At 38.3% G+C, this 14,176-nt stretch overlaps 2 protein-coding genes across 2 annotated transcripts; both read right to left on the bottom strand.

Moving 5' to 3' along the window:
* Positions 1 to 209: 209 nt before the first annotated feature.
* MONOS_11689fu11690fu14432 (uncharacterized protein) lies at positions 210 to 12,564 on the bottom strand. Its single transcript, XM_067864249.1, has one exon. It carries the CDS (start codon positions 12,503 to 12,505, stop codon positions 602 to 604), a length of 11,904 nt encoding a protein of 3,967 aa, XP_067736010.1. The 5' UTR covers positions 12,506 to 12,564; the 3' UTR covers positions 210 to 601.
* Positions 12,565 to 12,865: 301 nt separating this feature from the next.
* Positions 12,866 to 14,163, bottom strand: MONOS_18534 (uncharacterized protein). The gene has a single exon (XM_067871562.1). It carries the CDS (start codon positions 14,140 to 14,142, stop codon positions 13,144 to 13,146), a length of 999 nt encoding a protein of 332 aa, XP_067736009.1. The 5' UTR covers positions 14,143 to 14,163; the 3' UTR covers positions 12,866 to 13,143.
* Between the last annotated feature and the right edge of the window lie 13 nt (positions 14,164 to 14,176).

Genomic DNA, 14,176 nt, shown 5'->3' with positions numbered 1-14,176 from the left:
AAAACAGGCGTTTCATAATTTGAAACTTTCTTTTTCTCTCTGTAATTTTAAATTATCAAACCTTCGTTCGAAAAAATAAATGGAATCATTTTCTTTCAAAAACAATTTTAACCAAGATTCTCCATTTGTTTCTCTTTTTACCAATTTTAAAATTATTCTATAATTTAAAAACATTTTCATCTTTAAAACTCTCAAATAATAATAATAAACAATACATAATGATAGTATTATTTTATTAATAATCACACGAACAGCTCAGGAATATGAGATGCCAATGTTGATAAACAAAACTATTATGAATATTAATCTCTACAGAAAATCAAGAGAATGCAATTCAATTACAACTCGGAATAATATGAAAAGACACAAACAACGAAACAAAATTGAAGAAAGAGAAATGGAATAAATACACATAAATACACACAAACGAAAGTCAAAAAAATGAATGTCTTCAACTACACAAAAAAACAGCAAAAGGGAACATTTTGAAGGCTTTTGCTGCCAGGAAAGTCATTCACCTAAACACAGCAACATCATCCACACACAGTTGCTCATTCTGCATCATCCAGATCGATGATCCTTCAAACATCTCCTCTCTCACTCAGCTGAACCAACTCTCGCTGCCACTGTCGCTTGTCACAATCCTGCTGCAGTTGCCTCTTCCTGCACCCCCTGCAACATCGATCGCATCTGACACAGTCAGCATCACTGACCCTGCTGGAAATCGCTGGATGAACTCTCGCTTCAGATCGACAAGCGTTGGCCTGCTCTGCCACCCAGGTGACAGGCACCCAGCAACCGCATCGTTGAAGCACCCCAGAAGCTCTGCACCTATCGCTGGCCTCTCCCCATTCACAATCTTCTGCCCCGCCACCACTGCCTCGTACTCCCCAAACGGGATCTGCAGCGTCAGACATTCCCACAGCATCATCCCAATCGAGAACACTGCAGTCTTCTTCGTCGCATGCTGCTTTTCCCCGTTCATCAGTTCCGGAGCTTTCCACCGCAAGCACTCCTTCCTGAGATCATCATCATCCTCAAAGGCAGATGAAGGTGGAGGTGAGTTTGTGAATCTCTCGCTCTTCACAGAAACATCAGAGGAAGATGTGACAACGGTGGATGTTGACGAAATGGAGGAAGTGTCGGAGTCTGAAGAGCAGTCCGAGTGGAGGGCAACGCAGATAACCATGTGTTCTGAGAAGAGAATAATGTGAGGGCTCAGATTTGCCAGTGATTGGAGAGGATTTTCCATTTCATCAAAGGAGTGGAGAGCAAGATTGGCCACCCAGAACAGGATCTGAGCACCAGTCATCACCCGCTCCTCCAAAGTTCCGATCGCCATCAGCTTCTTCTCGTTCCTCCCATGAAGCATCATGAACAGCGAATCCCTCAGATCCACAATCAGCTTCTCATGAGGAGATGAACAGGCCATCGCATCCACCAGATTCGACATAGATGAAGTGGTCGGGCACGCATCTTCCATTCGAACAAATGTGGATTCCGTATCTGAAGTGTCTGTGGTTGAAGTGGATGAGACGGATGGCGATGGCGTTCTCTTTCTTGTCTCTTCTTCTTCCTTCTCATCCACTTTCTCCAGCATCCATTGAGGGATCTTGCCTGAATCTCTCCCCAAAATGTATTCAGTGGAGCCGCTTTCGGAAAGAAGGTGCTCTGATGACTCTGAATGTTCCAGTGTCTTGTCATACACTCTCTTCTTTATTCTCTCTTCATTTTTCTTCTCAGCCTCCCTCTCTGCTCTCCTCCATTGCTCTTCAGGTGACATCTCCATTGTCACCATCTCAAATACCTTTGGATCCTTTCTCACTGTGTCTTCCACAATCACTTCCAATTCTTTTGTTCTTCTCTTTTGTTTTCTCCACCGAACTGCCAATGCAATCGAAACAACAAGAACAATTAGAAACATCACAGCTAATATAACAACAACAATCAGCCAAATGGACATTTCTTTGTTTTCACCTTCCACAAAGTTTTCATCCCCTTTCAGTTCACTCTCGCTTCTGTTCTTCAAAATGAATGATTCAGTTGTTGAAGGGGAATTTGAATTTCCAAACAAGATGTGTGCACTGACCTCAACCTCATCCCCTACTGAATTAATCAACGATGATCCAATCCTTCCGTGCACTTCCACCTCCGAAACAAAGTCTTCATCTGAAAATGCATGTTTCTCAATCGAGCTGACTTCTCCCATCCTTGACACAATCTGGAACTGCAGGTCGCACGGCAGAAGAACCGTTCCTCTGAATGTCAGTTCAATTGCGTCCCCAACTTCCTTCATCTCCACTGCTTCAAGCGTTGGGATGAAAAACTCTGATGCTCTTTCCAACACTATTCCCGAAAGTTCGCATCCATCATTCAATATCCACAGTGATGCGTTTCTCTCCATCCCATCACCTCCTTTCAGACTTTCAATGTTGAGCTTTCCTTCCTTTTCACATAGAATATTTCTTCTTGCTGATGGGAAAAGTTCAATTCTGGGGTTGTTATTATTGAACTCTCCTTTTTCAATAATACAATTTCCTCCTCTTATCGTCAATGCACCAAGAGATGCATTGGCCATCATATTATCTTTCATCAACGAATTTGAATTCATAAGATCGATTACAGAGCTATTCCATTTGCAGATTTCTGAAGCATCCATGGTATTAATCTCCATTTCGGCTTCGCTCGTTTCTCCATCAAACAAACAAGATTCCAAACTTATGTTTGTGCACCTTTCTCCTCTCATTATTTTTCCAATCTCAGATTTTGAAGCACATCTCACAAAACTGCAATTTTTAATTGACATCAGTTGATTTGACGCGCAAATTTCAATGCATTTTGGACATTCTATCACGCTTGTGATATTTGAAAAATTGGATAGCATAAGTTGCAATCCATTTGTTGGCTCCAATTCATTTTTCAATATATTTGCTGATTCCTTCAGTATAACACATCCTGAATTCAACAAGATATCACTGATCATCAATTTCTCTAATTTCACTTCTTTTGAATTCTCACAAATCCGCAATATTGCATTTGATTCAAAAGACATATTCTTGATCTCCATTTCAGAAATTGTCAGACATCCTTCTTTCACTTGAATCAATTCAAATGGCAGAATTCCACCGTTGCTTCTGTCTGCTGTTTTCACCGAAAATGCACAAGAAATAAAAATCAACTGCTCACCTTCCATCGAAAACAAACAACGATGAATAGAACTGAAATCAGTGTCAAATAAAAACTTTACTCTGGATACTTGAACATTTCCAAACACTTGAATCAGGCTTTCTTCAGTCTTCTCAATGTCACTAACAAATTTCACCTCACATCCATTTCCACTCTTGCTCGACACTGTCACTTCTCTCAACTCCATTTCATTCGCAATTAGCCCTTCAGTATCAACAAGAATTCTGCTATCCAAATCGCATGTCAAGTGAGATAACCCATAATCCAGCGAAAGACATGGAAGATCTCTCGATCCGCACTGTCGCTCGTTGCTTCCTCCTTTTCCGCTTGCTGAAGAAACAATGATCGTATCCGCTTGGTGAACAGTAATATAAAACATCAAATCAACTGGTGAGTCTGCAACCATGTCAATTCCCCAAATCGCATTTTTCCTGTTAAATGATTCTTCTCGAAGATCCATCCGAAACTGTGTTTCATTAATCTGGTCAAATATCGAAACACATTCAACAAATATATCATTTCCTATCTTTGCATTATTCCCTTTAAATATAGTGCTCTGAAACAGGAAATCCATCTCTCCACTTTCCTCAGTTGCAATATACGCTCCTCCTCCTCGACCTTCCTCAAAATCGCATCCACACTGGACAACCTCACATTGCTTCATTGTCAGCTTCCCTCGAGAATGCAATCTCATGAAAACGACTCCTCCCTTCTGACAATTGCTCGCTTTGCTCATCTCCATTCGCGTTTCGTTCAAACTTGCTTCGACACAACAAAAAGAATTGCTTTCGACAACACATGGGTTCGGGCCATTTGTTGATAAGGAACTGAAAGAGGAACCATTTATTTGAATTAAGGTATTCTTTGCGCTGTTTGACAAATTTCTGTCAATCACACAAATTACACAACCATCAGATATTGTTGTCCATTCAACCACAAACGCATCAACACTACAACCACATCCGGTGCAAAGTTGAATAATCGATCGTTTCACATTTCCTTGATGCAGCTCAAGCTTGTTTGCCACAAGCTCTCCTTGTTTAACAATAACAAATGAATAGTCTCCGCAATTTTCAACTGTTCCTTTTGTCTCAAAAACACAATCCTCAATTCTCAGAGATCCATCTTCATTCATAATCACACATTTTTCATCGTTCTCAAATCCTTCTGCGATGGATAAAGTTATCTGTTTCATCCTGAAACTTTGTTTGTTTCTCACAGTCACTAAGCTTCTTTCTCCTGCATTATTTGTCACATCAACGATTGATTTTGAATCTTCTTTGTCACCTCCTTCCGTTTCATCGATTTCTGATGATTCAAGAGCAAACCCAGATAAATCATAACTGTCCTGAAAAAGCACTCGATTAATCACAACTATCTTCTTTTCTCTTCTGTCACCCTCTGTTATTATATGCTTTAATCCCTTCCACATTGTCATGCATGGATCTTCAATCGAACCGCATCTCATCACATCATGCCCTTTTGATGATACGTAGATGCTCTCATTTAGATATTCCACCAGAAACCTAAATAGATCCGCTTTCTCAAACACGTCATCGCTTCCCACAAGCAAATTGCCATCGTCTTTCAATTCATCCATTGCAAATAAAAATGTCTCCAAAGTCACAGTTGTATTCAAGTTGAATGATTCGATAAACATGTTCTTTCCAAACGTTGCATTATTCACCAAAAAACTCACATTATTGAACAAAAATGGATGTTCAACGGATGATAAAGAACAATCCATAAACATCCACCCTCCCTTTCCGTTTTCCTTTGAGCATTCGCACTTCCTTGTTTGAACATCTTTAACAATGCACGCCTCTTCGTTCTTCAATTCTATTCGTATAACACCTCCCTTTGCTTCCTCCTCTTCTGAACTCAAATCTTCAAATGTGCACTTTGCAATTTCACAAGAAGATGAAAAGTGAAATGGGGCAATTGCAGATTCGAAATTATTCACCTTAACATCCTTCACTTCGACATATCCACCACTTGAATGGACAACTGTCTGAACCAATTTTATTCTTTCTGTATTTTTGAAAGAACAGTTCCATATTCTCAGAATAGAGCTTTCTCCTTCCGTCAAAATTATATCAGACTTTTTTGACGAAAAGGAGATTGAAAAGTCAAATGAAATCCATTCAACATTTAATGATTCTTTATTCACAAGAATTGCATCACCAGAACTTCCATCGACACCACTTTCAAATATCAAGATTGTTGGCTTTTCTTCTTCAGCAGACTTGACTGAAAAACGAGACAAATCATAAGAATCATTGATCACACACAATCCGCTCACCTCTATTTTCTTTTTGGGCGATTCTGCTTTCACATTTTCGAACCCCCTCCAGAATGTGTTGCACGGATGTTCGTGCTCGCCACATCCAAGGATATCAAATCCATCTTCCGAAATTTCAACCGAATTTGATTCTCTTTTAATGAGAAACAACAACAAATCAATTCCCTCATTAAATCTCACTGCATCAATTCCTTTCATATTCACAATCACTGCTCCTGTTTCATCAACAAGATTCGTCACAAATCTGTTGTTTGTCACAGTTAAATTGAGATCATAACTGTTCAAAAACACATCTTTTCCTTCGCTTGCCTCATTCAAAGCGAATGTCAAGTTCCGCAGTATGTAATCTGATGTTGACTCATTCACAACACTCATGAATATCCCTCCTCCTTTTCCATCATTTTTCTTTGTCGAGCATTTCAGTATAGTTGCGTCAGCAATTATCATTTCTCCTCCTTCACTCAGGCTGCATTTCAGAGCTCCTCCATCATCTTGTGAAGAACAATTCTCAAAACTGCAATTGCTTTTTATTTCCATCCTCATAACTTCGTTGCATTTCACAATATTTCCTGTTGCTGAAACATTCTTAATCTTCACTTCAATAAGAGCAAGAGATCCACGCTTCATCGACGCAACTCCTTTTCTATTCACAAACTTTGTGTTTTGAACTGTTGCATTATCAAACTGAACAAATCCATCACATCCATTAACAATCATCATGCTTGTTTGAGTGCTTGAATCAGCACTTCCACCAAATACACATGAGACAAAGTACACTGTTCCAACTCCTATTTTCATCAGCTCATCATACAAAGATTCTTCAGGAAGTAAAAACTTGATTCGATCAATTGAAATTCTGCTTAATCTTGTCCCAACAGTCATCACCAGATGCCCTTCCTTGTTCACAATCACATCGCTTCCATTTTCACCACTTCCTGAAATTGTCATTGGCTCCATTTCTCTATTGATTTCGCCTTTCAGCTCACACAATGAAATCACTACCAGTGAATTTTTCTCTCCAACCATTTTTCCAAATCCATAAGACAGTTCAATGCACGGCAAATCTTCTGCACCACATCCTTCTTTCAGTCCTCGCTCTGTGTTCACATAGATAATACTGTCCGGTTGTCCAAAAAGATACTTCATCATCGTGTCATTTCCCAATGGAAACTCAGGATCAATCGCCCAAAGCGTCTTGTTGTCCTGCCCTTCCTCAACTGATCCAACCCATTTGTTTTTGTCAACTGCAAGACGAGGTGTTGGACACACAAGATAAACATCATACCCCAGATATCCATCGTTGTCTTTAAAAGTATTCCCTCTCATTGAATATTCCACTTCAGCGGAAGCAAATGTCAAGTGCAACCCTCCCCCTAATCCGTCTGTTTTGTTCACTTTGCACATTTGCACGGTGTTGTTCTCAAATATCAGTGCCCCTCCTTCATTCAAGGATGCTAGGACACTTCCACCTCTTGCTTCTGAGGCCAGACATGAGATTGAAGAAATATTGCATTCGCGCACCTCTATCTTTTTCCCTCTTCCAATTGTTCCACAAACTGCAGCTCCGCTTCCTGCGTTTCGTGTCAAAAGACTGAAATTTGTGCTGCTCACTGATAACGAAGACAGTGCATCTATTTCTATCACTCCATGATTGCTGAACTGCTGTGGCCCAGCTGCCTTCGAATTAAAAACTTCCAAAGAAGCACCATCACTTATTCTGATCAGTCCTTCTGTTCCATCTTTTCGAATGTTTTCCATTTCAACTCCATCAAAAACACCATAAACTCCAGTTCCACTTAATTCCACAACTGCAACATCTCCGAAATCAATCAGTGATATTTGGACATTCTGCATCACTATTTTCCCTCCTTGAATAATTACAAAACTATATGCCAGTGAACCAGATGCGGCCTTTAGTGAACTGTCAATAAGAGTCAAAATACCATTAGCACATAAAAATAGACTTTTTCTCTGAACATTTGAAAAGAAAAAAGGAACAATAAATTCAATTCCTTCAAATGTGATCTTTTCACGGGTTTCAATCAACCCACCTCCAACCGTTGTTCCTTCTTCGTTAACGAAAATATTTGTTCCGTTAATTTCCACTTTGAAAATCATTTCTTGTGATTCAAGAATCAGGGCATCAGTAAACACAAATGAAGGAAGCAGCTTGATATTTGCACACATGGAGTTTTCTGAATATCGAAGCGAAAGAAGAAAATGAATTGTCTGGCACGGATAATCTGCAAATCCACACCCAGAATGATCATATCCTTCATCCATTTCTCCGCCAACAAATCCTTCTTTTCCAAACTCTCGGAAATACAATTCCAGCGGAATAAAAAGTTCTTCTTTTGTTGTTGAGCGTTCAAATCCCATCAAATCATTCTCCTCCATTCCACTTTGATCAAAGATAAATGAGTTGCTCGTAACAATCTCCGAAAGAGTGTTTCCAATAATGAACACATTATTTCCCTTCCATGCAGAACAGAATTCAAACTGGACGTCACGCAATTCCATTGAACTTTCATTATCGTCAACTTCAATGAACACTCCGCCTCCTAATCCTTTCCCATTTTCATCAGCTTCAGAAACTGGAACGGCACAGGCAGAAAAGTTTGATTTTTCCACAGAAAGAACAGAATGTGACATCAGAGAGACCTTTATTCCTCCTCCTCTCAACCCATTACCTTTAATGCATGACGAAGATATTGAACAATTATTCACACAAATGGATGCTTGACTCCCCAAACAGCGTTTTATCTTGATGCAGCCACCATTCCCATTTTCTTGTTTCATTCCACTGAACGAGCCATTTCCAATTGTGCACTCGTGAGCACTTTCAACAACAATGAATGATGACGCATCAAAAGTGATATCCTCACAAATTGTTATTTCACTCAAATCTGCATCTCCTTCTTTCACCTCAATAACACAAAAGTTGATTGATGTGTCTGAAGAAATTGTTGGAAAAGAAAATGAACAATTTGACAATTCCAATTTGACAGTTGACGAAATAAATGAGATGTGTGATTCCTGCATTAAATATGGGAGTTTGAATCCCAGTTTTGAAATTGAAACATCAATGGAGCATTCAATTAGACTGCTCAAAATGCACGATCCTTCATCACGAATGGCAACAGAAACATCGTCCGAAGTTGAGTTGACAATGACTGAAAAATCTGAAAAAGTCACCTCACCACACAACGTGGAGGAAGCAGTGAATTTCATTTGATTAATATTTCTTGTTAATCGCTCTTTTGCACAATAATCCATCGAATAACATGGAAAATAGGAAAAACCACAGTGACTATGATCAACACCTGAGCTTCCATCAACAATTACTGGTGATGGAAGTGCACACAAATACACAGCAAGAGGAATTATCAACTCTTCTTCTCCTTTTTCACTTCCGCTATGTGACAACACTTCGAGCTGCGCTCCCGAATCTTCAAAGAAACCGAAACTGCTTGAAGAAATTTTATCCTTCAGCAAAATCCCATCTCCACATTGAACAAATATATCCTTCCCACAAATTGCATCATTTGGGTTTTCTTTGGAGAATTTCACAGCATCGCCAATCAAAAATGTTCCTGTGATATCATTCAACAATATTATCATTCCTCCTCCTTTCCCTCCATTTGTTACTGAAGTGGATGTTTTGCATCCTTCAAAAATGCTTGATCCATTCACAACAAAGCTATCCTCTGCCATCAGCTCAACATATATCCCTCCTCCACAACATCCTTCTTCTTCAACACAACAGTCCCCAAATTCGCATCCGTCAATCAATAACATCCTTCTTCCTCCTCCTCCTCCTGTTGCTCCACCTCCTCTCATCTCGAGAAACCCTCCATTCCCATTTTTTCTTTTTATTCCACCAAAAGTGCACCATACACACTCCAGTGAACATGACTCCTCTATTTTGAAAAGTGCTGTTTGATCAGAAACAGACAATCCATTTTGCATAAATGAGTGGATCTTTATTCTTCCTCCAATTCCAACAATAAATGAGTATCCAAGTGAAAAATTTGCGCTGTTGGACAGTGGAGTTACCGAGCAATCAACAATTTCCAATTCATTGGATAAACACACAATGAAAGTGTGAGAAGTTTCTGATAAAGCTGAACAAAGGGCAAAAGAAATATTTGTTATACTGGACCTTTTGCTAACAATAACCATTCCTCTTTCAGTTGCATCTCTTGCAGGCAAAACTTTCACGTTTCGTCCCTTCACCATGGTTCTCACCCTCCATTCATAACTCTTCATTTCGACCACTTCCTTCCACTCAAATCCTTCGTTCACAACAATCTCCCTTGGGGATCCTTCGAATCTCAGCTGTACAGCTTTTTCTAGTGTTGAACATGGATAGCCACTATATCCGCACTGGTCGAAGTCCAAATTGTTTGTTCCTCCCACAAACGCCGGACCTGCAAACGACTTTTGAAAATAGAATAACAATGGAACAGCATATCCTTCATGATCACCGTTAAATCCCATGATCTCTTCTTCTTTGCTTCTATCCAACGAAATGCACGACACAAAGTGTGAATAATCTGCAACTGCACTCAAGCTTTCGGCATCCAGGAATATGCTTTTCCCCTTCCATGCTTTATTGCCATTTCCCAAAACAAGTTTATTTAATTCAAAATTCTCGCTTCCAGGATTCAGTTTCAGAAATAATCCTCCTCCTTTCCCTTTCAATGATGCATCTGTCGGAACTGAACACGAAGCAAGCGACACTTCAGTTAAACTTCCAATCTTCAAAATGCAGTCAGAATTCAAAGTCACACACACTCCACCTCCATTTCCATTCAGCAGTTGGCACTCCATAAATGAAATGTTGTTCAATAAAAGATTTTGCGAAGATTGAAGTTCAGTTTCCACTATTCCTCCATTTCCATTTCTTCTGATGATATTCAGAAAACAAGAAGAGTTAAAAAGAAAATCAGCTGTATTCGAAAATGACAAACAAGGTGAGCCATCAAATTCCATGTCTTTCAAAATACATTCACTCAAAATCATTTTTCCATCAATAACTTTCACCACACTTGAAAACAGATTCAATACTCCATTAATTGTTTGGGGATTAGTAAAAATGCATTGGTCCACAGAACAATAACCCTTTATCACAAAAAAAACTGTTGATGAAATTGAAGATGCACTTGCTTGCGGAATAAGTGTGAAAGAAGTTATATCCAACAAACCTCCATCCACAATAAACAGATCATTCCCCGATGCAGCGCTATTCATTTTTATTACAGTGTTTGATTGCGGCTCTCCAATAATTCTTATCCTTTTTGTTCCCACATTTAAAACTTTTTCCACATATTCTCCACGCTTCACGAAGATTGGTGACTTGCGAAATGCATCGCCTAACTTCTCAAATGCGTGTCCAAGAGTCTTGCACTCTCTGGATGCATGCCCACACATTTCAAACTCATCATTTCCATATTCTGCAGAAATAAAAGTTTCATTGTACTGAGTTGGAGATGGAATCCATTCGCTTTTATCCCCAAAGACTTTTCTTTCAATAAAAAGAACAGAACCTTGAATATTAAACGAATATGTTTCAACAAAATCACTCTGTTGAACATTACCCATATAAGATCCATAATACTTAATCCCATTTTTGCTATCAAGTGCATAATTGTCTTCCAAAAAACAAAATATCCAAAAAATTTCCGAAGTATAATTGCTTCCCCAACAATAAGCAGTTCCGCATTCTGGGCCTCCATTATTTCCTTTAAACAAGCAATTCGTAACAAAAAATGATGTGGATAATCGAGGTGAGAATGATATTGCTCCTCCATGTCTCAAAGCGTTCCCATTCAAGCATTTGCACTCAATTAAATCAGCTCCTTCAATTGAAGGTTGGAAGCACAAAGATCCATAATGCTGAGATGATCCATTCCAGAACACGCATCCTTGAAATTTGCTTGATTGGGAATAGCACGCTGCGCCAGTGTACCCACTAACGCAATTTGAAAAGTTCGAATCAACAACAGATGAAAGAATTGTTGAGTTAATATTGAGAGCTCCTCCTTCCCCGTAGCCACTGTTGTTCGAAGCTCCAACTTGGCAACTTTTGAAAAAACATCGCATCACAGACAACTTGGCATCACCAGAAATGTATAAAGCTCCTCCAAATAGTTCAGAAGAAGAGTTCACAGAAATAAGTGGGCAATCAAAAACCTCAATTAATCCTGTTGAATAAGTCATTCTTCCGATTGGGCAATTTCCATTGCATTTCGAAAAAGTTGAGTTCGAAACTTTCATCGATCTGATTCCTTGAGTTGGAAAAAGCACTCCATCAATTCCATTTGAAACGAAAGAAAAAGAACAATCCTGGATCAATCCATCTACAATGCGTTTTTGAACACATTTTTCTCTCGAAATTCCCCAAGTTATATTTCTAAAAGAACATTCTTTCACTTGCACAGCATTTAATGATCCATCACATAGAAAATGCGAAGTGGCAGAAACAAATGAATCCAGAAAGTTTGAATCACGAATAGACGTACTTCCTTCGTTTGCACATTGAACAATTGCAAAATCTGTTTTAACCAGAGGCTTTTGATAATCTCTTCGAAGAGTTACATTTATCATTTGCAAATATCCATTGGAAAAAAATAGTGGCATTTTTTCGTCTTGAAAATGAAGAAACTTCACATTTCGAAAAATGCTATTTGAATGTGTATCCAATTCGAAAAACCAACCATTTTGATATCTTCTAAAGGTTATCTTTGCAAATTCAGTTGATGAATTTTTTGACAAAAAGTTCAACAGCAAAGAGGTCTGCTCATTCATTTCCTTTTTCTCAAAAAAATGATGAGGAGAACAACTCTCGATTTTTGCAACTTTGTTGAAATCATCCTTTTCCACACGTTCGTTACGTAATGAAAAAAAAGAATTTCGCAAAACTTCTAATTCTTCTTCAATAGGCACAGCATCAACAAGAAATATTTCGCAAATCATTATTGAAAAGCAAAAAATAGTCGAGGGCCATCCTATCATTCTCTGTGTTTTTTTAACTTCAGTTTTTATTTGAATCAATTATTTAATATATTTATTGTGGGTTAGCTCATTAAATTTGGGACAAAATTCTTTCGTTCAAGAAAAAAACAACGATTTGTTCCAAACTTTTTCTCCAACTAAATTATTACAAGTCTTTCATTTCCATATTAAAAAAATACGGAAAAATTTTAAAATTGAGAAAAATTATTGTTAGAGGAGAATGGAACAAAATACAGAAAGCAAAAAATTTTGCCCCATTTGGAATTTATTTTTTGCAATGCTTATTTTGTTCCACTTTATATTTTCGAATATTTTTTTTGTAGATTGTTTTTTTTTTTTTTTTTTTTTTTTTTTTTTTTTTTTTTTTATTTTATTTTTTATTTTTTGTATTTCTTTTCAAGAGAATGAATAACTAATCATGATAAGATATTTGAAAACGTTTGGAACAAATCACGTAATTTTCACAAAAGAAAAAATTATGCCCCGACTAGAAGTATAGTTTCGAAATTTGATTTATTCATAATACAAACTTTGCTCTTGTTTTAATTATACATTTTAATAAATGAAGAAAACCTATGATAAAATAATTTTTGTTTAAATTAGTTTTTTTATTTTAACGCCAAGTAACTTGGAAATCCTCACACAAAAATATTCTTTTCATATAAATCAGCAGGATAATACAACACCACAAGAGGGGTGCAACCAATTCTCCTCCCTATTAGTTTCTTCATAGCACACATAGCTGTTTCTGAAGAGTCAAACATAATGTAAAGACCCAAATAACTTCTTTCCTTGTGCGATGCAAAAATGCCATCAGTCTCATCAAACCCTCTGCGCCAAGAGACAACCTTTCCAAAGGATTTACCAAGCGAAACACACAAAGACGTTCTTGCATCACAAGGAAGCAAAGACAATATTTTCTCATCATCGAAAGAAGAAGAAGATGATGATGATGAAGAAGAAGGTATCGGCTGAGCATTTGAAGGAGATATACTTGAATGTTTTGTTTTATTTTCAACATTTGCGCATTCCTTCGATTCTCGCTCTTTTTGCCTGGACTTTTCTTGCTCTGTAGTAACGTCTTGTGTTTTGGTAAGTTCTTTTTCTGGCTTTGATGTACCATTCGAATGCTCTCCTTCTGAAGAAATTGAAGAATCTCCTTGCTTTGAGTGATCTGCCAACTTGCTGGCATTTGGATGTTGCTTGCTGTGCGAAGACTTCGAAGAAGCAGCCTGCGGCTCAGAATGCTCCTGATGATGATGTGACGTGGCGTGTGACTCAGCAGCTGATGATTGTGTTCTGGCTTTTTCCTCTCCTTTTGGCTTGTCTGCCAACTTTGCTTCTTTTGAATGGTGGTGCTTGAGTGAAGGGGAACGCCCACGATGTTGGCGACGTCCTCGTCGAGAAGACGATTTGGCATCGAAAGAAGAGGAAGAGGAGGAATATGAAGAAAATGAGGAAGAAATTGACGATGAATCAGATATGGATGAGGATGATGAATAGCTTGAGTAAGAAGAAGATGATGGAGATGAAGAATACGAAGACGAATGAGAAGAATATGAAGAAGAAGATGACGAACGTGATGATTTGGATAAAGAACGGTGTTTGTGGCGATGATCTGATTTGATCTTTTTCATCGAAGAAGAAGAAGAAGAAGATGATGATGATGAC

This window comes from Monocercomonoides exilis, assembly GCF_001643675.1.
Source record: "Monocercomonoides exilis strain PA203 chromosome Unknown scaffold2-2631571, whole genome shotgun sequence".
Classification (NCBI taxonomy): domain Eukaryota; phylum Preaxostyla; order Oxymonadida; family Polymastigidae; genus Monocercomonoides; species Monocercomonoides exilis.
This window is presented reverse-complemented; position numbering and strand designations above follow the sequence as displayed.

What these genes read in the sequence shown, in the direction of transcription:
- MONOS_11689fu11690fu14432 (XM_067864249.1), bottom strand. Translation starts at nt 12,505, where the DNA reads ATGATAGGATGGCCCTCGACTATTTTTTGCTTTTCAATAATGATTTGC.
- MONOS_18534 (XM_067871562.1), bottom strand. Translation starts at nt 14,142, where the DNA reads ATGAAAAAGATCAAATCAGATCATCGCCACAAACACCGTTCTTTATCC.